Source organism: Aulostomus chinensis, chromosome 5 (genome assembly GCF_037954235.1).
Source record: "Aulostomus chinensis isolate RoL2024-O1b breed Wild chromosome 5, RoL_Achi_v1.0, whole genome shotgun sequence".
Classification (NCBI taxonomy): Eukaryota; Metazoa; Chordata; class Actinopteri; order Syngnathiformes; family Aulostomidae; genus Aulostomus; species Aulostomus chinensis.
The window spans coordinates 17934220-17958154 of record NC_141324.1 but is presented as its reverse complement, the minus strand read 5'-3'; the positions used below and the strand labels follow the sequence as shown (position 1 = coordinate 17958154).

At 41.4% G+C, this 23935-nt stretch overlaps 3 protein-coding genes across 4 annotated transcripts; all 3 read left to right on the top strand.

Annotated features, from left to right (window-relative positions):
• The first annotated feature begins 4566 nt into the window (after window positions 1-4566).
• On the top strand, window positions 4567-6476 carry mrps14 (mitochondrial ribosomal protein S14). The gene is made up of 3 exons (XM_086204969.1): window positions 4567-4700; window positions 5413-5577; window positions 5877-6476. The coding sequence occupies exons 1-3, from the start codon at window positions 4632-4634 to the stop codon at window positions 6057-6059; spliced, it is 417 nt and encodes a 138-aa protein (XP_086061095.1). The 5' UTR covers window positions 4567-4631; the 3' UTR covers window positions 6060-6476.
• A 1169-nt stretch (window positions 6477-7645) lies between these two features.
• cacybp (calcyclin binding protein) lies at window positions 7646-11219 on the top strand. Its single transcript, XM_086203619.1, has 6 exons — window positions 7646-7955; window positions 8871-9081; window positions 9164-9260; window positions 9357-9456; window positions 9767-9861; window positions 10226-11219. Exons 1-6 carry the CDS (start codon window positions 7938-7940, stop codon window positions 10386-10388), a joined length of 684 nt encoding a protein of 227 aa, XP_086059745.1. The 5' UTR covers window positions 7646-7937; the 3' UTR covers window positions 10389-11219.
• Window positions 11220-12659: 1440 nt separating this feature from the next.
• On the top strand, window positions 12660-22042 carry plk3 (polo-like kinase 3 (Drosophila)). Of its 2 annotated transcripts, XR_015115790.1 has the most exons (16): window positions 12660-12973; window positions 13715-13822; window positions 13917-14033; window positions 14231-14360; window positions 14500-14587; window positions 15856-15951; window positions 16169-16367; window positions 16493-16619; window positions 16777-16892; window positions 18209-18329; window positions 18414-18497; window positions 18894-19056; window positions 19186-19315; window positions 19445-19555; window positions 20013-20672; window positions 20751-22042. XR_015115790.1 is itself a non-coding variant. In XM_086203617.1 (15 exons), the coding sequence occupies exons 1-15, from the start codon at window positions 12758-12760 to the stop codon at window positions 20205-20207; spliced, it is 2001 nt and encodes a 666-aa protein (XP_086059743.1). In that variant the 5' UTR covers window positions 12660-12757; the 3' UTR covers window positions 20208-22041. The 2 variants fall into 2 exon arrangements, 1 of the variants encoding a protein (XP_086059743.1); XM_086203617.1 differs by having other exon boundaries at window positions 20013-22041.
• Window positions 22043-23935: the final 1893 nt, after the last annotated feature.

Sequence of the window (23935 nt, the reverse complement as noted above, 5' to 3'; positions counted from 1 at the left end):
TTTACGTACCCTGTAAAATCAATCTAGACTCAAACCCTGAGCCTGACTTCAGCGCAAGAAAACTTATTGGGAATTTTAACATTGTGAAACTTTGATGTACAGGAAAATGTAAAATGTTGCACTTACAGAATGTTTAAATCACAGTTTTCCGTGATCAGAAATCCAGTCTGAATGGTTTGCTTGTCAAAACGCTTATTTAAACACCATAACATGTGGTTTCTTCCTTTCATTTGGTATAAAGACATCTGGAATAGAATGAAAGGCCAGTAGAAGACCCTGAAACCGGGGCTCCGCTTGTGAAGTTTACGACATGCAGGAAGTGCTTCTCCATTCTATTTCTTATACTTGTAACAGGTACTGTATGTGTATGGGTAGGGTTTCATGACAGTCATGAAATGGATATTAAAAAAATAAACTTTTGATAATGTAACAGTGTGTTTACAGTGACTTCCATGGGCTCCTGTGAATATTTGTTTTGTCTGGGCAGAAATGATAGAACTGGAAAAAGCCTGTAGAGATGCATTAAGAAGCACATTAAGTATGTAAAGATATCAGTCACGGCTCCATCTCTCACATGAGACAAGGTGCAGTTGAACAACTTAGATGAATTTCTCTGTGTTTCTAAATTAAGATTCGTATAGAAGGCACAAGGAGATGATGTCATCAGATCCAGATCTGGTTCCAGGTCCATTACAAAATCTAATCAGTTGTACCGCAGTTCTATCTCCCGATCAACTTTCACGAAAATTCATCAACATTGTGAGTTATCCTGATGATCACCTGAGCTCCACAATGGAGGCGATAGATACACAAACTATTCTTATTGGAGGAAATGTTAAAAAAAATGATGGCTGATATATCTGATTTTGAAAATACCGGGATCATATACAGACTATTCGTTTTTCAATGGGGCATGGCATTCCTGTTTTCCGTGTGAAATTCCATCACATTATGGTTCAATATAATATCATGTTACCTTATAGAACTTTAAGGAACATTTTATTTTGGCAGCTAGATGTGACAAAACCCAAAAGGTTTTCAAAACATTCCATCCATCAGAGGAGAACATGCTGAGAAGTGATTCTATACTTTTTCCGCGGCATTGAAAAGACCCACTTGAGCTCAAATTCTTTCCAAGGCCAAAGTTAAAGCGTTGTCAGGTTTTATTAAAAAATATTTGACTTTTATGTTGTCACCGCGTGGTGTGGAGGCTTGATTTATGTTCCCAGGTCACGTTGCATGCAGTTAAGTCAAAGGTGGAAAAGCCCACCCACTGAGGAAAAAAAGGCTGTTTATTATTTACTGTTGTCATGTGGGTCAGGGGTGTGAAACCCACCTATGTCAACACAGGAAATAGATCCGTTTGTGTTGTTCAGCACAGCCAATGTGTGTGAGTTGTGACCTATATGTCACCTTAACGGTGGCACGGTGGTTCAGTGGTCAGCACTGTCGCCTCACAGCAGGAAGGTTCCGAGGTCGAGTCCCGGCTCAAGCATGGGGTCTTTCTGTGTGGAGTCTGCATGTTCTCTGTGTGCCTGGGTTCTCTCCGGGTACTCCAGCTTCCTCCCAACGGTTACCCATCCAGGGTGAACCCTGCCTCTCACCCAAAAGCTGCTGGGGTAGGCTCCACCCCTGTGACCCTTAATGGGATAAGCGGTAGAAAGTGCATGGATGGATGGATATTAACTAATAGTTACATGTAACATTTAATTTTCTTTCTTTCACACATGAAAATATGACTTATAATTAATGACTTAAACGTATGCGATCCATCCATCCATTTTCTACACTGCTTATCCATTAAGGGTTGCGGGGGGCTGGAGTCTGTCCTAGCTGTCATTGGGTGAGAGGCGGGGTTCACCATGGACGGGTCACCAGTCTGTGGCAGGGCCATCAGGAGCGATTAGGGGCTCGGTATCTTGTTCAAGCACACCGAAATGACCAGCGAGGAAAGTGAGGATCAAACGTTCCTTCAGTTGCTAGACATCCACTCTACCTCTAAAACACGCCACCCCAACTTAAATGTATGAAATTAGCTAAACTGTTCAAACTGTTAAAAAAAAAAAAAGTTTCTACAATATTCACATTTTGAACATAATGGAAAAACACATTAATATTTTGAACTGGAAAAAGTAAAGTTTTTCTTTATTTCAAAACATTTGGAAAAGTTACAGGGTCATCGTAAAAGAACACAAGCGACTAATGATTCATTTTACGCTTACAATTAATTAAAGTCCAGTGTCACACATCCGAGAGAAAGCAGGAGTCATAAATCAGTATATCCTGACAAGATTCTGGGACTGATCCTACTTAAGATGGTCACAGGACTCTGTTGGGTTGTTGTGTGTATGAAAGTGTTTAGATGACGACCATTTCAACTCGCATCCATGAAATATTCTCAATCAAAAACAATCACGCATGTCCTGACGATGTTCTTTAAGAGCAAACGAGAACATTTACAGCAGACACTGTCAGTGTACATTTCGGCTGCTCGTTGAATATAATGATCTACTTTTTTACATTCTGTATGTTGTTAACGTTTGATGAAATGAGGAACGTACTTTTTGGTCGAATGAGTTCGACCCTGTCAACTCTTTAATGCAGACGACTGTGAAAATCATGAACTGTACTGAAGAAAACGAATCGTCCATGTAGCAAATTGTAGCAAAAAAAATACCTTGTTTATCTTTTGTGTTATCTTTTGCATTTTTATTATCACCTAAAGTAGTGTCGTATGAGCCCTTGGCACCTTGAGTCTATGGTGCTGTAACAATTAAATCAAATCAAGTCAAACATCAACTACTACTACTACTACTACTACTACTACTACTACTGCAGAGGAATTAGAGACAGCGCTTATTTGATTTATGAATTGGAGTAGTGAGGATGACAATACAACATACATTAATACCTTGAATGAACCGACAAGAATTCTGTGTGAGGTACCTGATTACCATGAGGTGCTGATGACATAGTACCTGCTGTCATTGCAGTTTTACATGCACTTCTCAAGTGCAACCAGTCATACCAGCCTTGGTACATTATGTTGGCCGTATTCACACCACTGCTGTCATTTTTATGGATGAGGCCACTTGTGGGCCGTGTCACCGAGCAGGTTGATAGAATTCTTCAACAATCCAGCCTTAGAACTTGATCCTCCATAAAGCACGGTGGATAAAATGGAAAAGTCTGCACTTTTATATTCCATTACTTCTTTGATTTTAGACAGCAATGTTGCTCTGTGGTCTTTAGCATGAATAATGTGGAAAATATCTGGTTTAATCTGAATCATGGGTGCTCTTTCGACAACATGAAATCCATACAACATAAAAAAAACTCAAACGTTTTGGATGGTCACTAAAAACTATGATCAGTGAAGCCTTTTAACAAAGTACGCTTTGATTTAGATACTACCCTTCGTTGCAATACTGCATAACGCGTGTGTCATTGTTGATTGAAGTGCAGTCAGTTTGACCCATGCATCATTTAATCGGGAACTGACTCCTTGTTTACTGTGTCAAGTTGTTTGTGTCTAACAGAAACTCTTCTCGCACAAAAGTCTAGGATATCTTTATTCTTGCCGGCAGACGCTGGCAGCCTGGCATTTATCATAAATTTTATACACCAGAAATGTAGAAGGTCACCTTTCAAATTCTCTCAAGCTTTTTACCTCCCTAGAAATTAAAGGGTGGTTTTGCCGCTTTGGTAATCTCACAACGGCCACCTTGGGGATGATCAGGAACGAGCTGAGCAAAAGCAGTGTCATATAATATACCTCTGCTGTCAGCGACGACAAACAGCATCTTTGGGGTAGTGAGGGCATTCTGCAGTTCCAGAGGACTGAAAAAACATGTTGCCCACTAACCTAGAAAATAACAGTGTTGAAGATTTTGACTTTTGCTCCATAAATTGTGAATACTGTCTATATTCACTCACAAGTTGACAAAATATGTATTAAATGCATTTCAGATATTTTCAGCCAGCTTAAAGCTTTCCAACTCTTTGGAATCACTGCTGGCAGTTTTTCATTATCCACTCATGCTACTAGAATAATGGAGGAAACGTTAATGGAATCTGAAATTGTTTTTTTTCTATTTAAATAAGCTCTGAACCATGCATTGACCACAGGCTCAAAGGGCAGTGTTTGATATATATATATATATATATATATATATATATATATATATATATATATATATATATATATATATATATATATATATATATATATATATATATATATGGGGCAGAGTTTAAAATTCATAGATAAAGAGTGCCATCTATTGGTGGCATTGATGCACAAAACATTCCTAAATGTTGGATGACTTCTTCAGGCCAAGTCCTCTTCTAACACAACACATTTTGACACTTGTTCAGTATTCAGATAGAATAACCTTTTGTAAAAAAAAATTGACATAATGTAAGTAAATTTTAAAAAAAAACGTTAACCAGCATTTTCTTATATGCTTACGATTTATTTCTGCTCAGTTTGTGTTCATTGCCTCAAAAAGTATATTTGCATGACGTAATTTATTATGTTATACTCCTGGTCGCCAGGGGCAGTGTGTTCTGTTTTGTCAGCCTCCCGTCGTATCAACCGCCAGTTTAGCTAAAGAAGAAGGAAGTCCAACATGGCCTCCCAGAGGTTGGCCTCCCTGGGCTTCAATGCCCTTTATTCTGTTTTCTGCGCCCCGAAGCAGGTAATTTTCTTAACGTAGCATTTTGTTGGTGTGGTTTTAAACTTAACTCAGCGAACCGTTGAAAACGAGTAACTAGACGTCAACAGCCGTACTGGTGGACTATCAGACGCTAACATAAAGCTAGCACTTAGCTTAGCTACCCACTCACGTCCTTTATGCCCGGTCGAATAATCCCATCGATGTTTGCTAAATTAAATTACACTTTACCATCCAATGGCTATCGTATAATATTGGCATACTAATTAAAGTTAAAGCTTATTGCCCGGTTTCATTAGTTGTCACTCTTTCCCATATTTCACAAGCTCATGTGATGGCCGTAGAAATCTGTTTTTATAATGTTTTTGTTTATAGGTTTCGTCTATTAACTGCAGAAGTAATAACGTGCCTAGCATCAATTTTATCTCCATAACTATTTGTTATATTTGTTTGCTAAGCAGTTACATGGAAAACAATAGGAAAGTATGCGACACTTCTGTTTGCAATAATATTGGAACCTTTAAAGCACAAAACGGCATTGAGCAATTAAAACGTTTGTAATTACAAAGTATATGTAAGGGATGTGTGACCATAGTTTATGATCCATCAGCTTCTAGGCTCTGCAATATCTGAAATATACTGTGAGACATTTACTTTGTGTTCAGCACAGTGGTGCATGATAGCTTCTATACTACTTGTTATCTTGCTAATCCCTTTAACTGCTTGGACTCTTCAGGCCTTGAGGAGCTGGTGGGGGACAGTGGAGCAGGCGAGGGGTTACTATGTTGACTGGAGAATGCTGAGAGACGTCAAGAGAAGAAAAATGGCTTTTGAATATGCCGATGAAAGGCTACGCATCAATGCATTGAGGAAGAACACCATCCTACCAAAAGAATTGCGGGTAGCTGAATACAATATTGCTATAGTTAAAATTGTCATTTTTGCCAAGTGACAGTTGCATTTACAGTTTCAGTCTCTCTCTCTCTATATATATATATGTATATATATTTACAGTATGTGTGTATGTATATATATATATATATATATATATATATATATGTGTGTGTGTGTGTATATATATATGTATATATATAAAAATCAAAAAATTCTAATTGAATAGAAATATATCATAAAATAGTAAGATAATTAAAAAAAATAATATAAATGATGATAGAGGACTTTCCTTTGAATTATTTGCAGGATCAGGCCAGTATAGACATTGCAGCCCTACCTCGAGACAGCTGTCCTGTGAGAATACGCAACAGATGTGTGTTGACGTCCCGTCCTCGAGGAGTAAAGCGGAGGTGGAGACTTAGCCGGATCGTCTTCCGTCACATAGCTGACCACAATCAGATCAGTGGTGTGATGAGAGCAAGATGGTGACTTGTGTCTCATTGGATGTTGCACTGGGCCTGGACAGATGCAAGTGCTTTCACATCCTTTGCTTCTCTTTCCACAAAAACAAGTAAATCAAGAATATTTGCAACGTATTTGAAGGATATCGTGCTGAGGGTTTCTGTTTATGGCAGAATGTTTTTGTCTATATATTGCCTAATGAATAATAAAAATAAAAACATACACCAACACTTGAAAATAAAAGATAAGGGGGCTGTTCAAATTCCAAATGTCCGTTTACCTGTCTTCAAAACTGTTTAATAAATACTTGTACGTTATAAATCTCTAAAATGTCAAGATTTATTCATATATATGTATATATATGTGTGTGTGTGTGTCTACAACTAGTCAAACGTTTGGACACACCTCATTTAATGTTTTTTCTTTATTTTTATGACTACATTGAAGTTTCTCACTGACGGCATCAAAACTATGGATGAACACATGGAATGATATAGTAAACAAAAAGTATGAAACAACTTAAAATATGTTTTATATTTTTGACTTGTCAAAATGGCCACCCTTTGCTTTGGTTACTGCTTTGTTCACTCTTGGTTTTCTCTCCATGAGCTTCATGGGGTCGTCGCCTGAAACGGTTGTCCAACAGTCTTGAGGGAGTTCCCAGAGATGCTGAGCACTTGTTGGCCCTTTAGTCTTCACTCTGCGGTCCATCTCATCCCAGACCCTCTGGATCAGGTTTGGGTCAGGTGACTGTGGAGGCCTGGTCATCTGGCACAGCTCTCCACCTCTCTCCTTTTTGGTCAAATAGCCCTCACACAGCCTGGACTGGAGGTGTGTTTGGTGTTATATGTATATATATATATATATATATATATATATATATATATATATATATATATGTGTGTGTGTGTGTGTGTGTGTGTGTGTGTGTATAATTCAAGGATGTAATCCTGTTCTAAATTAAAGTATTAAATATCACAAGTGTAAGTGGAGGGAGTGTGAGGGTTTGACAGTGGTTATGAGCTCACAGAGAGACCTGGGATTTTTGTGATTTCAGCCTTTGTCAGGAGAAACACTTGAACCCTGCCTGAGGTATACATGCAAGACTTCATCATATATGTCCATAGAGCAAGAAAGGCCCCCCCCCCCCCCCACACCCAAAGAGCCCCACACTGCAAAAAACTCCAAACTGTTATGTAGTGTCTGACAGCCACAGATATGACGAGGAAAGAAGGAGTTCATAGTAGGACATTGGAAGAAAATAAAAAATATTAACTCAGTATCAAATCAAGTAATTATTTTAAAGTAACTGGAATGATGGGTGGCACCGTGGTGCAGTGGTCAGCACTGTCACCTCACAGCAAGAAGTTTCTGGATTTGAGCCCCGGTTTATGCATGGGATCTTTCTGTGTGGAGTCTGCATGTTCTCCCTGTTCCTGTGTGGGTTCTCTCTGGTACTCCAGCTTCCTCCCACAGTCCAAAGACATCAAGAGGGGACGAGGCTGATTGATACTCTAAATTGACTGTAGGTGTGACTGTGAGTGTGAATGGTTGTCTGTCTCTATGTGTTGGTCCTGTGATGGACTGATGACCTGTCCAGGGTGAACCCTGCCTCGAGCCCCAAAGCTGTTGGGATAGGCTCCAGCCCCCCCTGCAACCCGTAACAGGATAAACGGCAGAAAATGGATGGATGAACCGGAATACTGGCAATTTTTTTTTTTTATTACTAATCTACTGCGCCACACTCCAGTCCTATAGGTGGCAGAAATACTCCTTTCAGTAGATTGAACAACCGCCAGTAAACGGAGGAGACGAAGAAACCCTGGCGCTACGCATTCTGCTAGCAGAGGTGTTTGAAAGCAGGCAGGCACAGGACAAATAAGTACAATTAAAAACGAGGCCTTAATGGATCGTACCGAGCAGGTAAAAAACCGATTGTCTGATTTTTTAAAGCCAATAAACCATAGAATGACAACTGGGAATAATTAGCAAGGATTTTAGGTGTTGTGACCTAACTTTAATTCCACTGCAAGTAGTGACAGTTAGCTAGCTTGTTAATTAACATGCTAGCTAATCGCTAAAACTGAGAGTTGCTGGATTTTATCCTGATCTAAATGTTTGTTTCGTTTTTTTTCAGCCTAAGATAATATCAGCAGCCAGTGACGTAGGCTGCATGTGTCGTCGTTTTGCGACAGCATGTGCCTCTCTTGTATTAGCTTACATTTGAATATATTGTCCATCAAAACTTTGCGAAATTATTCAAAAAAATGTAAGTTTAATACTTGGGCTAGTCAGTAGTAGCCTCACATAAAAGTCATATACGTTTACTGTAGCTAGCTAGAATGTTTGACTGGGGTTTACCAGAACATTCTAGCTAATGTCACACCCGGTTATTTAGCATCAGGCATAGCTTTAACAATTAGCATGGCGGTAAATTGATGTTTAGTAACGACATTCTTTGGACCAAAACTATGTTATCCAATCCGCCTGCTTCCTCTATTTGGCGGTAATATTGGTGTAATAAACCAAGAAGTGTACATTATTACATTGCCAAGTCAAGGTTAGAGGAATATATTGGATTTGACCTGATGCAGTTGTCGTGTGTAAGCAAACTATTCGCAATCTCTAAAGAAATTTTACTTCTGGCTTTTTGTTTGTATAAAATGTGTGTGACTAATTGATCATCAGATTACATTTTTTTGTTGATCAACTGAGGACGAAGAAATGACAATCAAAGGATGAAGACACAAATTTCAACCGAGTGTTTGTGGTGTTACAGAAAATCTTGCATAGATCCTCTAGCAAGGTCTCATTTTTAAAATTCTTGACTCTCCACAGATCAATCAGCTGGAGGCAGACTTGCAGGAGCTGGGCTCTCTTCTGGAGAAGGCGCAGAGGAAGAGGGTGCAGGAGTTGCTTAAACAGGAGCAGAAGAAGGTGGAGAAGGAAATAGCAACCAAACGACAACAGCTAGAGCAGCAGGCTCGGAGGGAGGCCAACCCAGCTGCAGCCTCTAAAGCCGCGTACACAGTCAAGATCACTAATTATGGTAAATGTTAAGAAAGATTGCCTCGCAGTTGTCAGCTAGCATGTGAAACCAAGTAAAAAGTTGCTGGTCATCTCTTTTGCAGCGTGGGACCAGTCCGAGAAGTTTGTGAAAATTTACCTCACACTGAAAGATGTGCACAAAATCCCATCGGAAAATGTGGAGGTCGGCTTCACCGAACGGTAAGGTGATGAATCAACCATCGGCAAGGACATGACGTTGCTGGTCACTCTTAACAAACTACAAAAAAATGTCTCCGCTCCTCCTCTCCATTGCAGGTCATTTTCTGTACTTGTGAAGGATCTAGATGGGAAAAATCATCAAATGACAATTCTCAATCTGTTATATCCAATCGACGACAAGAACAGCCACATGAAGGTGAAAACGCCAGCTCAACTCTTGATCGTGTCTTCACTTTTACTTGCTGGTGTTGATATGTAAACGAGCTGAGTTTGTAAGTTGAACTGATTATCTCCAACACTTGGACTAGAAATTGATATGTTTTACTCCTAATCAAGCTCATCTTCAGAACTAAATGTTTTGTTACACCTTTATAACCTTAAACAGCAATGTGGGGTTCATAAATGTACATAATTCTTGGACGTAATCCTGTTCTATATTAAAGTACCACGTTGGTGTTCTTCAATTGCTAAATATGTTTTCAAACTAAAAATGTTCTCCTCCACAGATAAAAACTGACATGCTCCTGATCATGTGCAAGAAGCAGGCAGCCAAGAAGTGGGAGTGTCTAACAAAGGTGGAAAAACAGTCTAAAGAGAAAGAGTAAGTTTCAAGAAGTGTCATATATTTGAGTTCAAACGATGCTCAATGAATGAATTTAAATCTGAAGCATAAGCAGTGTTGTCTTAAGCTACATTTTTTAGTACCAGAAATGAAAAGGACATTTGTACTTGTCCTGTACGTGGGTTCTGTCGTCCTGTGGGTATGTAACTTGGACTTTGGCAGACACTAACATGTCATGTCGCGAATTCCAACAAAAAAAGTTATCTAAATTCTCCCAACGCATAATTTGAGGACACATTAGCAGACTCATGGTGTAACTTTAAAAGCTCAGCGTATATTTTCAAAGTGTTTAAATGACCTGCCAGTATTTTTAAACTTGTATTTGAACTTTGCCCGTCACCAGTAAACCCAACCTTGAGGAGAACGCAGACCCCAGCGAGGGCTTGATGAATATGCTGAAGAAGATCTACTCAGAGGGAGATGATGAGATGAAGAGAACCATCAACAAAGCCTGGTCGGAGTCCCAAGAGAAGAAAATCAGAGGAGAGGACATGATGGACATCTGAACTGTAGGACCACGCGACAGCCGCCTGCTGAAGTGACGTGAAGATGGGCTGTTGTGTCTTTTATCATGTGTCCAATATACAGATCATACTTCCACAAAACGAGGTCATTGTCTCATGAATAAGGTGCTGGGATACCGCTCTCACTCGTCATGCGTCAGTCAGTGGATCGCTGTGGTGAAAATGCAGGTTTGTCCACCAGATGGCAACATTCCACACTAAGAAATCCCAGATTTGAATCATAGTCGTCTGTATATGGCAACATTAGACGGAAGAAAGGACCCTGATCTAGTCATCGTCTGTGCATATGTCTCTGTCAGTACTTCATTGTTTAGATTTGCAGGGGTTGATGAAAAAAAGCAGAATTAAATGCAGCTAAAATTGATCTCAAGAGTACATTTGCCAAAGTCATCCATATATCCCTTAACTGAAGACAACCGGGGCTATCGAGGTTTCTTTTTTGTTTTCACATCAGTTTTAAAATGTTTTCTTTCCATAAATGAATCAAAGAAACCGAGTGAGCAGCCGTGATTCTGGTGTTGTAGTCCAGTGGAATAGTTCACATTCCTGCAAGGTCTATTCTTGAAAGATTCCGTTCACTCCTGATGCTACAAACATTCTTTGTAATTCCACGTGTGTGCTTTTTTATAGGGTCCACAGCTTCCTACTATGATTTGTATTAAGTGTAACTGGTAAAAAAAAAAATGCTCCTGTGAATATGAAAAAATTCATGTTGAAACTGTTGATTTTTCTATTCTGGTATTGGTCATCGTCATGCATGTGTTGTTACCCTCCTTCAGGTTGCAGTTTTCACAAATACAGCTCTTGAACTGAGTCTTTGTGGCCTCACTTATTTTTGCTTATCAAAATTTTATAGTTGAATAACAAAGCAAACATTAGAAACGGCAGTGCTGAGGCTGATGGTCTGAGATGAAGAAGGATTCCGTGTGTGTGTGTGTGTGTGTGTGTGTGTGTGTGTGTGTGTGTGTGTGCCTGCCATCTAAGACACCAACCCATGGCCCTGCCCTTCAAATAACAATTTCTGAAAGGGGTAAAGGCTCGGGAGCAAGAATCACTGATATCCAAGTCCTAATAAGGGCATGTCTTGAATCCTTGATGTTCCAAGTTTGGAAAAGCATCACTGAAGCCGTTTTTATAGCCCGGATGTAGCTGCCACACAAGGTTGAAAACATGGCGTCTAAACAACTCGGCATGTTAAGGCTTTCATGTTAGATTACACGTGGGTGACGTGAGAAGTATGAGGCATTTTATGATATGTTATTTTTTATGTGTGAAAGTTGGTCTCCATTGACTTCAGTTGTTTGAGACATTACTACAACACCCCTTTCTTGTGGAACTCAATGTTTAGTGGACCAGAAAAGATGATGATAACCTGACCTTGCATCAGCCTGAAGGTGATTAGATCATGTCTGAATTTTTATTTTGGGGTCAACTATCCCTTTAAATTGACAGTCTTTAATCATTTGCACACTCCTGGTTTGAGCTTTGTATTTTGCCCACCAGGTGGCAGTAGCGTTCAGGTTTTTCTCACAAGGGTTCCTCTGGAGACTGAATAAACTAACGCAAGTCATTTACTCGGGCGGCACAGTGGTGCAGTGGTAGTCACCTCATAGCAAGGAGGTGTCGGTTTCGAACCCGGGGCTTTTCTGTGTGAGCCTCCATGTTCTCCCTGTTCCTGTGTGGGTTCTCTCTGGTACTCCAGCTTCCTCCCGCAGTCCAAAGACATCAAGAGGGGACGAGGCTGATTGATACTCTAAATTGACCGTAGGTGTGACTGTGAATGTCTGTCTGTATGTGTTGGCCCTGTGATGAACTGGTGACCCGTACAGAAAATGGATGGATGTCATTTACTCTTATTTTATACATTTGAGCTCTTACTTTGAAACGGCCTCCTTCTCAACGTGTTCATATTGTTGAAGTATCGGTGACGCGAGTGGACGAACATCAGTCATACAAGAATTTACACCATTTTAATGCTCGCTCAAATGCGATAGCAATGCTGCCTCTAATAACAGGCGGGTTTGAAGAAATTCAGCTTCACAACACCACTGAAACACGATCAGTGACGTTTGTCATATTCTCTCCATTCATATTTTTTTCCTCTCGTTTTCGGATCAATTTTTTTGCCCTAAATATGTGTCTGGGCAAATCGTCTGGCCCTTCTCCACCAGAACGCCACCTCCCTCCGCCCCCTGCTCCGTGACGTCGCCGCTCGCCTATATAGCGGCGGGGCGCTTTGCCCGGACACGCCAGATGGATACAGTTGGAAGAGGCGAGCGCATCTTAAGGCACCAGCTCCTGAGAACATAAACCAGAAGGATATACAAACGTCCGCCTTATTTTGTGTTTAAATGGATACTGGGTGTTTCACCGCGACGCAGCGTATTTCGTGTCAAACCATGAATGCGGATTTATTGAAGCCTGTTCCTGAACGAGGACCGCCACAGTCCTCCGCCCCGGTGAAAACGAGCAGGAATAAACCCGAACAAGGCAAATCTGAGCTGGCCCAGGTGGTGACGGACACCAAGACTGGAAGATCCTACAGTAAAGGGAAGCTTTTGGGAAAGGTATTTGACTACTAAACATGTGCGTCCCCGCTCCGCAGCTTATCGTTAATGTGAGATTCCTTTAGCGGGTTTCTGATTGAATGTTCCTCGATGATTGGAAGTGAGCAGCAGCTATTTCCCAGGTGTGTCACCAACCTCGTGGTGGATGTGTCCAACCTCCCCCTGCTGTGCGCGTTATGTGCTCAATGAATCAGACGCAAGGTGTGCCCGGCTCGCCCGCACACACTCCACGTCCTAATGATTAACAGGAGCTCTGGTGTTTGGGTTATCCGTATACTCAAATATTACCCCGTGTGAGTGTGTCGAGGCTCCCTGGTGCTTTATCACACCGGATGATTGAACATGTGAGGCAGCAACATGTTGCTCGTCATCGTTACGCTGCGTCGGGCAGCCGGCCAAGTCTGCTCTCTGCTGCCTGCCGCAGAGCTGGAAACGTCTCCGTCAAATTCATGGTTAATGAATGCCGCAGCTCCGTCTGCCTCATCCCTCATGTCCTCCAGTAGCCCGAACAGCCTCGCTGCATCTGAAATGACCACTGAGCTTTAAATGTATTTTCACTGCTGCTCTGCAACAAAGGAAAGCCATTAATCGATGATGTTACTGATGTATCAGATATTTTTAGGGTTGATTCATAGCATCTCAGCTCGAGGCCCTGTTTAAGATTCGCTGTAGAGGCTCATTAATCACACCCCTAGTTATTGATGGTTGGTTTTTCACTGATTACCCCCCCCCCCCCCCCAGGGCGGCTTTGCTCGGTGCTATGAGATGACAGACCTCTCCAACAACAAAATGTATGCTGTGAAGGTGATTCCACAAAGCAGGGTATCCAAACCCCACCAGAGGGACAAGGTACACGACCGTGTGTGTCTTGCACATTGCACATTTAATGACATAATATATGGACATTAACTTATTCTGTCATTTTTTTTATTTTTTTTTACAGATTACAAATGAGATCGAGCTCCACAAAACCCTCTCTCACAAGCATGTGGTGAAATTCTCGCACCATTTTGAAGACCAAGAGAACATTTACATATTTCTTGAGCTGTGTAGTCGAAAGGTGAGAAATCTCAAAACTGTGTGCGTGGTTTTTAGCAGGTTTGTTTGGCTTGTGGCGTTCTAAAGTGGTGCAACAGACTAGATGGTCTTCTTTTGCTAATGTCACGTGTCCTTACCTGATGGCTACCGTGGCACTAATGCTGTGCCGTCACAGAAGGATTCCAGAGGTTGACGTTTCTCTCCTTCCTGCCTCTGCAGTCCCTGGCACACATTTGGAAGGCAAGACACACGCTGACAGAGCCAGAAGTGCGATATTACCTCCGACAGATCATATCAGGCCTCAAGTACCTCCACAGCAGAGGAATCCTGCACAGAGATCTCAAACTAGGTACGTCAGCGCACGGCTGAAATGTGGTGAATGCACCAAAAAGCATCCCAGGAATCTGCTGTGATTTTTTTTTTTTTTTTTTGGGCAGCGTATGTGATCTGTGGAATGCTGACGGGTCAAATGTGTTCGTCTCTTTCAGGCAACTTCTTTGTCAATGAAAACATGGAGCTGCGGCTCGGGGACTTTGGCCTGGCCGCCAAGCTGGAGACAGTTGAACAGAGGAAAAAGTGAGGCGTTTTTTCTTTTTTTTTCTTGAATTTGTTACTTGTTAGAAGTTTTTGTGTATCTATTTTATCCCATTTAGACCTAGTTTGTTTGTGAACAACCTTTTTAAAAAGTGAGGGGTTTTCTGAAAAAAAAATCCACCAAAACCTTCATTTGTCAGCGTCTGTAGCAGATGGAGGCATGATTTTAAAAGCTTTTTCTAAAAAAAGCTTAGGTATTTTGCTACTGTGTACAGTGATTGCCTTTGCTCCACGGTTTGTGTGTTTTTGTTTTTTCCCCAATCAATAGGTTCACTATGTATCCAGGCATAAAACTATGCCTCAGATCATGAAATGTGCTTATTTGTCATCCTCCCGCAAGCCAGGAAAGAAGACAACCTTCTCTCCTGTGTGTGTGCATTGTGGCGCAGAGACCGGAATCACCGCTAGTTAGCTTAGCAGTTAAGCGCAGCGATGAGGTCCCAGATCTTGATTTGCCCAGCAGTAATCCTCCTCATCCTCTCTCTTACAAAGTCAATCATAAGTAGCTGGCGCTCTCCTGGTCGGCAACCAACATGTTTTTTGTTTTTTGCTGGCAACGGGGCAGCTTTTGAGGTGCCGCGTGACATCAGTGCAGTCATGAATGTAGTTCTGGCTTTGTCTTGATTGTAAAATTAAAGCAGGTGACGGTAATTAACGAGAAAAGTTAGACTTTCGACTGTAGGCTAACACTTCCCACCAATTACCCATTGTGCTAAGCGAATTAGTGGGTCATTCGGTCTCTGTAGAAGATGGCAAATAACTATTTCCAAAAAAAACTGGTGGGTTCATTTAGAGGTAGAACCGCCTGATCAGGTTTAAATGGGATTTGATAAATAAAACCACTAAGGACTGGAAAACGCATCTGAAATTAATCTTTTTCTTTAGAATTTGTAGCTGGCGACTGGGGTGGCTTTAACCAAGCGTCTAAAACTCTGTTACCTTTTTTATTTTGACTTGCTCAATGCATATTAACCTCACACCGTTACAGCAGTTACCAGGCACATTCTTCCACCCACTGCTTCTCCTCAGGAAGCATCTCACTCGACCGGTTTCCAAGTGGCAGTTGAATGTTACGCTTCAAGCATAGTTCCGCTATCTGACATGACACTTTCTTGGAAAATGAGTGGAATAGCAGAACCATGAGTCAGTCAGGAAAATAGGTTCCATTTCTGTGTCTCCGCTACGGAGTCGGAATAAGATCTTTTTTTTTTTTTCTCAACGCATTTATATTTTGATTTTTATCTTGTCAGAACGATCTGTGGGACTCCTAACTACTTGGCCCCCGAAGTGCTCAACAGACAGGGCCACGGCACAGAGTCGGATGTGTGGTCTCTGGGATGTGTCATGTGAGTGTTGTTTTTACCCCGAGGTGTTTACTTTCTGATGTCATGTGCTTGGGGGAGTTGAGGATTAGAGTGGAAGGTTACATTGAGTGTTGTAATGGAGGTGAGGAGGAATTATGGGTAAATTTTGATGAATTTCCTCTAAGTTGATTGTTTGGTACCTCACCTAATTGCTTGATTATTAAAAAAAAAAAAAATGGTTTCCTCGGTTTGTCTTCAGGTACACGCTGATGTGCGGCAACCCTCCCTTCGAGACTCTTGACCTCAAAGAGACCTACAAGTGTATAAAGGAAGTTCGGTACAACTTGCCCTCCACTCTTTCCCCCCCTGCACAGAAACTCATCTCAGGCATCCTTCAGAAAAACCCCAGTGACAGACTGACCCTGGATCAGATCCTCAACCATGAGTTCTTCACCAAAGTATGCAAAACCTGCGCTGTTTTCCTCTTGTTGTCATTTCACAGTGTTGTTTAGCTAGGTGTTAAAACGCTCGCCGTTACGTCTCCTTCCTCCTTGCATCATCATCATACTCTTCTTCCCGGCAGGGTTTCACTCCTGATAAACTCCCCCCTAGCAGCTGTGTAATGGTGCCAGAGCTCCACCCCCCCAGCCCTGCCAAGAAATTCTTCACTAAAATGGCCAAGAGCCTCTTTGGCAAGAAGAAAGCGAAGGGTAAGCAGCGAGTCTCGGAATTGAAACCCGTAACTGTAAGTCATCGGGTTAATTAGCGCTGCCGTAGTTTCTGAGGATTGCTGCTGAAGTAACAGGATGGTGTGGGTGTCTGTGGTTGAACGCCACTGTTGTGACTAACATGAGAATTTTGTTGCAGTGGAGAAGATGCCATGCGAAGAGAAAGATGACAAAGATATTTCCAAGCTGGTTTCTGGGATCGTTAAGTGTTCCATCAACCGACAGATCAGCCATAAAACAGTTGGACCCAATGAGGTACGTCGCTTTTCTTTCTCTCCCCCATTTTTTTTTTCATCCAGCAAAAAACTGTCAGGCTCGTGCGACTGCACAACACGACGGGGCAGTTCCAGCTGCTTAGTGTAATCATGTCCCACAGCAGTCTTTAAATCTGGAAGGACAGAAATAGAGGCTTCACTCACGTCAGGCGTCTCTCGCTGTCCCTTTTTCCCCTTCCTGCGAGCGCATTGATCTCCAGGCTCACAAAATGACGTCATATCGCTTTAGCTGTCCTTCAGCTTGTTAACCGAGTCGTGAAAAACAAACGTTAAAAAAGAAGAGCAGTCTTTGACAATATGATTTTAAGTTTTTAAAGGCCTTGTGAAACAGATTTGCTTTTTTTTTCTTTGCTTTTTTTTTTCTTCCACGTATTTATGCAACGGGCAAAGTCACGCAGCTGTGGAGGAACTTGTGCATGATTCAGCATGCGCACCAGAGACTAGCAGCAGCTGCACTGGATCCCTCTTGTTAGCGCTCTGCTTCTCACTGGATGAATAATTTAATTGGAAGGTCTTAAGACTTTCCAAATGTTAAAAGAAAAAATTTTCATTGGATGCAAAATTGGTACGCGCCCTTTCTGACAGGTTGAGTCATTTAATGTTGGAATTGTTTTTACAAGAAATGTCAAATACTCATAAAATTATTACGGTATTTAAAAAAAAAAAAAAAAAAGGCTGGCATTTATCATGATTATTTAATAGCTGACGCAGGATCAGAACATTTATTTTTCATTTCTTTAAACCTTTTTTTTTTTTTTTTAATATCCATAGAAACCGAGGTTAATTTAAGACGTTAAGAGGTCAGTTTTTGTGACATGAATCCCGACTATCCTCCACTGCCAGAGAAGCGTCAAGCCGTCGTGCCCAAGCCCTAGTCTGACCGGTCTGGTTGCTATTTGTAGAACCCAATAGGAACTATAGTGTTTGCTCTTTAGAGTATGTTGTTCTTTCAGGTTGATAATGAGGCTGTTCTGAGAAACCAGCCTCTAGTCGAGGAAAATATTTTTTTCCAGTCAACACCACCACCGAGTAGTGGTACTGTTTTTTGGATTTTGATTTTAACCTCTACTCATGACAAATGTGAGCGCCATGTGGTCACACTAGGAACCAGTTCAAATGTGCATCGAGCTTTCAAACCTTCAGGAACGGCGAAAGTAAGATGCACAAGATCAGCGTTCAAAATCAATGAAGTAACAGTGTTGAAATTCACTATGTAGCTTTTTTTTGTTCTTAGTTCCTTTTTATTTGGTCACTTCTTTTGACCCAGATCTTTATATATTTTGTGCTCCTGCTCAGGTGCCCTCCCCCACTGGTCAGCTGGTTAACTCGGTGCCTCTAGAACAGACTCCTGCGGAGGAAGAATCCAGGAAGTCCATCTCTCGCTCCTTCAAGGGCACCATGGCCAGCAGCACCGAACGTAGGTCCCGGTAACTTCCCCGAAACGCGCGTCTTTTACGGTCGTAGTCAGTCTGAGTTGACCTCTTTGACGTTTTCCCGCCAGCGTGTGAAGATGTCCTGACTCCGGCTGCTGTGGCTGAAGCAGCGATGAAGGTTCTCAACAGCTGCTTGGCTACCATGCCTTCAGGTAGGAGATGATCACCATCACTGGAGCTCTTTTGGCCTTGTGACTTCCAGACAGTAAATGGAAAGGCAAAGCAGAGTCTTTCTATTTAAATCCTTGCATCCGAGTTTGAGCTTCAGAACACCAAATGGCTCCCCATTGTATTGGGAATGGTGCAGCATCATTAAAGTTTAATCAGCCAGCAGCCTCCAATGTTTTTTTTTTTTTTTTAATAGACTCCTGAATATTTGCTGACTCATGTTGCTTTGGGAGCCTGAAGCTCTTGTAGCTTTCTGAACATTTGACGGTCTTTTTTTATGAACTAAGTGACAAATGTAAATTCTTTTCTTCACTGGGATTGCTATTGCATTGGTGAAATGTTCCAAAAATTAATGTTTTTCTGTCTCACTCTCTCACCAGCCACTAGAAACCCGCCCTGCTTGTCCAGACCACAGTCCTTCTTGTGGGTGACCAAATGGGTTGACTACTCTAACAAATACGGTTTTGGCTACCAGCTCTCGAACCAAAGCATCGGCGTGCTCTTCAATGAGGGAACGCACCTCAGTCTTAGTGACCAACGCAAGTAAGTACCATTTTTAAAACACTTGAGGCGTGTGCGCGAGGATCAGGACCGTTTCTGGCCCCGTTACAATGGCCAGGCTGAGCGACACTTTAATGTCTCTAATTGCGTTTTTCCCTCCTCTACAAACAGGACAGTCCACTACTGCTTGACTAACAACAAGCACTTCACGTTCGCCGCCAACTCTCTACCTGAGCAGCTTCGCAGCCAGAAACAAATTGTTGAGCTCATGGCCAACTACATGGAACAGAACTTAATGGAGGTACGAGGGCATTTTTTATGTGGTGGACTGAAGCCATTAATCAAATAGTAAACGACTTGATACATTTTGCGCTACAATAAGTGCTGCATCACAATTTAAGATGTCTAAACTGTCTTCTGCCCACCCAAGGGTGGAGATCTGCAGTGTGAAGAGCAGGTTTCAGGTCCTCCTCCTCTGCTACTCCAGTGGGTGAAGACTGACCACGCACTTGTGATGCTCTTCAACAACGGCACTTTGCAGGTTTGTTGGTTATCCAGCTCTCTATCTGCTGTCTAGTCTGAGGTCTGGTTCTGACTGCAGGCATATCTGATTTTGTTTCTCAAAGATCTTTCTCGTCAGCATTTTTAGCTGCGAGTGATGTCATCTGCATTGTTGCATGCTGCCAACATTATCTACAAGTCCCAAACTTGACTTGGGAGAAACAAACTATGGAGTTTGTGCAATTAAAAAGGGGATTTTAAAGTCTCTTGCGTCGCTTACAGACAAAGATCAGATTTCAAACCACCTCCAAATGTGGTTTGGACCAGATTCTGGGAAAAAGTCGTTTTTTATGTTTTGTTTGCTGTTGGGACTGTTTTTTAGAATCAATCTGGTTTGGCAGTCTGAACAAGGCCTGAGATAGTTGTTCACTTCATGTCGCATTCTCCTCTTTAGTGTCTGTTTGATCACGACTGTTTGTTTAATCTCTCCCCTGCAGGTTAACTTCTACACAGACCACACAAAGATCATCCTGTGCAAGTCCTCTGACTCGTACCTGCTCACCTACATCAGCCGCGAACGCGTCTCCTACACTTACCTCCTCAGCATGCTGAATGAGTTGGGCTGCACATCCGAGCTACGACACAGACTCCGATATGTGGTCCATCTGCTCCAACACCATGCTGATGCCTGAGAGCACAGCTTAGTGCCCCTCAGGGTGCCTCGGAGGCTACCTGACTGGTTAGTTGATATAATTTCTTAAGGCAGAGCCAAACTGGGCTTCAGTTGACAAACGAAAGGCAACGTTTCCTGTCTGGACTAGTGCTTAGGCAGCTGATTATTCGGTTGATTGACCTAGAGGAAGCACCAAGCAGTCAGGAGGTTGCCAGATGCAGCATCTGCCTCAAGGGTTTGTGCCTCTCCAGCATGTGCCTCAAGGGTATCCATCTGGAAGGTATTGATACTTGAAATTGGAGACACTTACCTGGCCTGAAATGATGGATGCCTCGCTGGCAGATGCCTAAGTAATCACCCCAATTACCTTCCCTCCCACACCCCTGAACCACTGCTTCTTGGTTGGATCTTTCAAAGCCGCCAATCAACCCCGCAGCTTTCATCTCCTCCTGGTAGCCAATGACCCTGGCATGGTTCCTCAAAGGTATCTAAACACTAATTGTCCTGTATGCTTGCAACTGAAACAAGGATCATCTTACAGCTGAAATGCTTTTTTTTTTAGGTTCCGTTGTCCAAAAAAAGCATTTCTGCAGCAAGGTTATTAATGTCGTTGACACGCACTGGAGCAGCGATCTTGACAGCAGAGTTGCTTTGGGGGAGAACTGTTTTGATTGGAGAGAGACCCTCCTACCCTCAGTTGGTTTTTCAGGCCTCTTTTGACTTACTGGTGCACACCTTCAATCTTTTTGTTTTGTTTTTTCATTTAAAAAAATGTATATGAGCCAGCTCTATTGGATCACACTACGATCTTTACCTCACATGCACAAACAACATTCCTGGCCTTATTGATAAGTGATGCTAAAGCTGGAAGAGAGTCTTTGCTTCTTCTGCTTAAACATCACATTATTATTATTTTTTTTTGCTGTTGTTGTTGGAAACAAGTCACTTATGCGGTACACAATGGGGCTTTAGGAGCAACACAATTTTGCACTTTTTTTTTTTTTTTTTTCCTTTTGGCTAAATTTCATCTTGAGAAATCAAAAACATTTTACTGCCACTTGTTCTTTTATTTGTTTTTAAACTAGATACCAAAAGGCATTTTCTTTGGGTTTTTTAAAAAAAATTCAGTTTTAAATTCACTGAAGAGTAGGTGAATGTATGTGTGCCACACATGGGCTTACAAAACTGTTGGTTGGAAATCAAGGTGGGCGGTGGCGGCGGCGGCGGGGGGGGGGGGGGGGGGTTAAAAGTGCCTTTCTGAAGGATGTCTGTATAGTGCAATAACAACCCTTTGTGAATGTTAAGCTGGATACAAACAAGATTCAAGATGGGTTTGAATGGTTGGATTTACTTTTGTACTTTTCAAACAAGTTTAAAATTAAGTCCAATAGCACTACACTCACTACCTGGTATAAGCTTTTAAATTAACTGGTATCATAGATGTATATCCCAGTAATATCTACTATGGAAAAAGAAAACATTGTACTCTGTTGTACTGTAATCCCTATCGGTTTACATTGCTTTCTCAACCTAGAGTTGTATCCTAAAAACTGTGACCTGGAATGCAAGTATTATATGTACAACTATTGTGTTTTCAAAAAACCCAACATTGTGAAAGCCATCTGCCAATTCAGAAGAGTCTTTATTTTTGGCACATAATGTCCTGTTTGTTTTATTTATTTTTTTATTTATACATGTTTTTTTTATTTATTGTTGTGCAGATGTTACGGTCTTGACACAAGGAAACGTTCAACGCCGATCACGTTTTTGTATGTATTGGGGGAAAATGGGACAAAATAAAGTTTATTGAAAACAATCTTTTTTTTCTTTTTTTTCTTTTTTTTTTTGTACTCGTCACATTTTGGAAACCGTCACACGGGATGTAGTTCAACGTAAACTGAAGATGAATATGATTCTCATCTGGCATTCCCCCAGAAAGACGACTGCCTAATCCGCACACAAATATCAGTCATCCTCCAATACGCTAAATTTCCGAGCAGGCGCTGAATCGCATACGTAAGCGGGTGCTTTAAAACGCACCAGATGGGGACAGTCCTTCACATACTACAGTAGCCAGTGCTAAAATTGTAAAGTGCTACGTTTTTCTCCATCGCTAACAATATTTGTGTTAAAGTACCTAATTTCAACACATTTCAAGTAAAGATTAGAGTTGCATACTTTTTTTTTCTTTTTTTTTTTTTCTAAAACATGTATTTTTACCAGTTGCCCACAGCACTGTTGATGATGTTGCACTCTATGTTGGAATGTCATTCTGATGGTAAGGATTTCCAAAAATGTAATAGGAATAATGGTTAGTAGAATGCAGGAAGTTATGGTCGTTGCAGGAGACTCTATTCTACTCAGTTCGCACTGGCATAAACTGACCCTGGTTTGAAGAGTTCCAACATCCCAATCGGAGGAATGTCCTGACCTCTGTATCCTCACTCTCCTCTCACCATCTTTGTACTAACTTGACCCTTGTCACTGGTAATGGTGATGATTGTGAGTAAATCTTTTCATAGGCAGTGGATTTGGAAGCAAAATTTAGATATTAAAGACTTGTAATCTATACTCGTCCCTAAATGAATCAAATAATATCTCGCCTGGTAAAAGCTACTTTCCAAAAAAATAGTCCTGCAGGACTGGTGTAGTTCTGAGAGCCGCCCCGTAAGTTACTACAGACATGAGATCTCTCCACCAAAAACGAACGAGTTTTTTTTTTTGTTGAATTAGATTTTGTTGTGCAAGGAAAAAAAAAATCCATTTCTGTTTTCTTCAGCAAGATAATCTTCACAAGAAAACACTATTTTAAGGTATCAGTTCTGCAAAGCTAATGTCAGGCTTTGAATACCACAGAAACATGACTTCAACAGCTTTGCAGTTGCTTCTCATTTCTGACATGGTGACACTTAAATATCTGTGACACCCTCTTTAGTCCTGTTTTGCCACTTGTTAGCGACCACCAATTTCTATTTTAAGAATTCACTAGAGTGGCATTCACCGATGTACTTTATCCCGTCGAACAAGACATTAAAATGTCGGTCGGGTTAACAACGGACCTCTTTTTCAAGCATTTAACCATTATCCCGTACGAAGGTGCTTCAACTTGCTGCTTACAGGTATGCTCTGAAAAGTCACACATAATCACGTTAGCACAGAGCGGCAACATTCCTTCTCCCTGTTCAAGCCTCAGGATGCACGACATAGAAAGCGATTTTTGAGTTTGTAAATTTGAAATTCTCTCCTCTGAGAAAGTGGTGGAACAACACCCACGATACAGTTTTTAGCCAGCGTTGTTGACAATTCATGTGACTCAATCCTGAACCCCATCTAGAGCCTAACTGGGAGTGATGATAATATAAAAGGCCTCTGATCATGCCTGTCCTCTTGTTGCCTCTCAGCTGAGCTCTGACATCACCGACACTCGTCGGCATAAGGTCCTCGTCAAAATACATCATAATCGAAACGATGTCCGCAGTCGAGATATCGTCAGTACTTTAGCAGTGTTTCCAGGAAGCCTGTATCAAGGTACGCCATTTAACTCCTCGCAGCAGTAATCAAATATTTAATAGGGCGAATGATTAACTGCAGAAACATCAAGGGAGGAACTGATAAAGTTTACAATTTACTTTTTTTTTTATTGGGATTATCAAAGTTGTAAAGGCAATGAATATAAATGTTGTGATAATGAACTGTTACTAATAAACACAGTTTATCCAACAATATGAAGATTTAGACACGTATTTG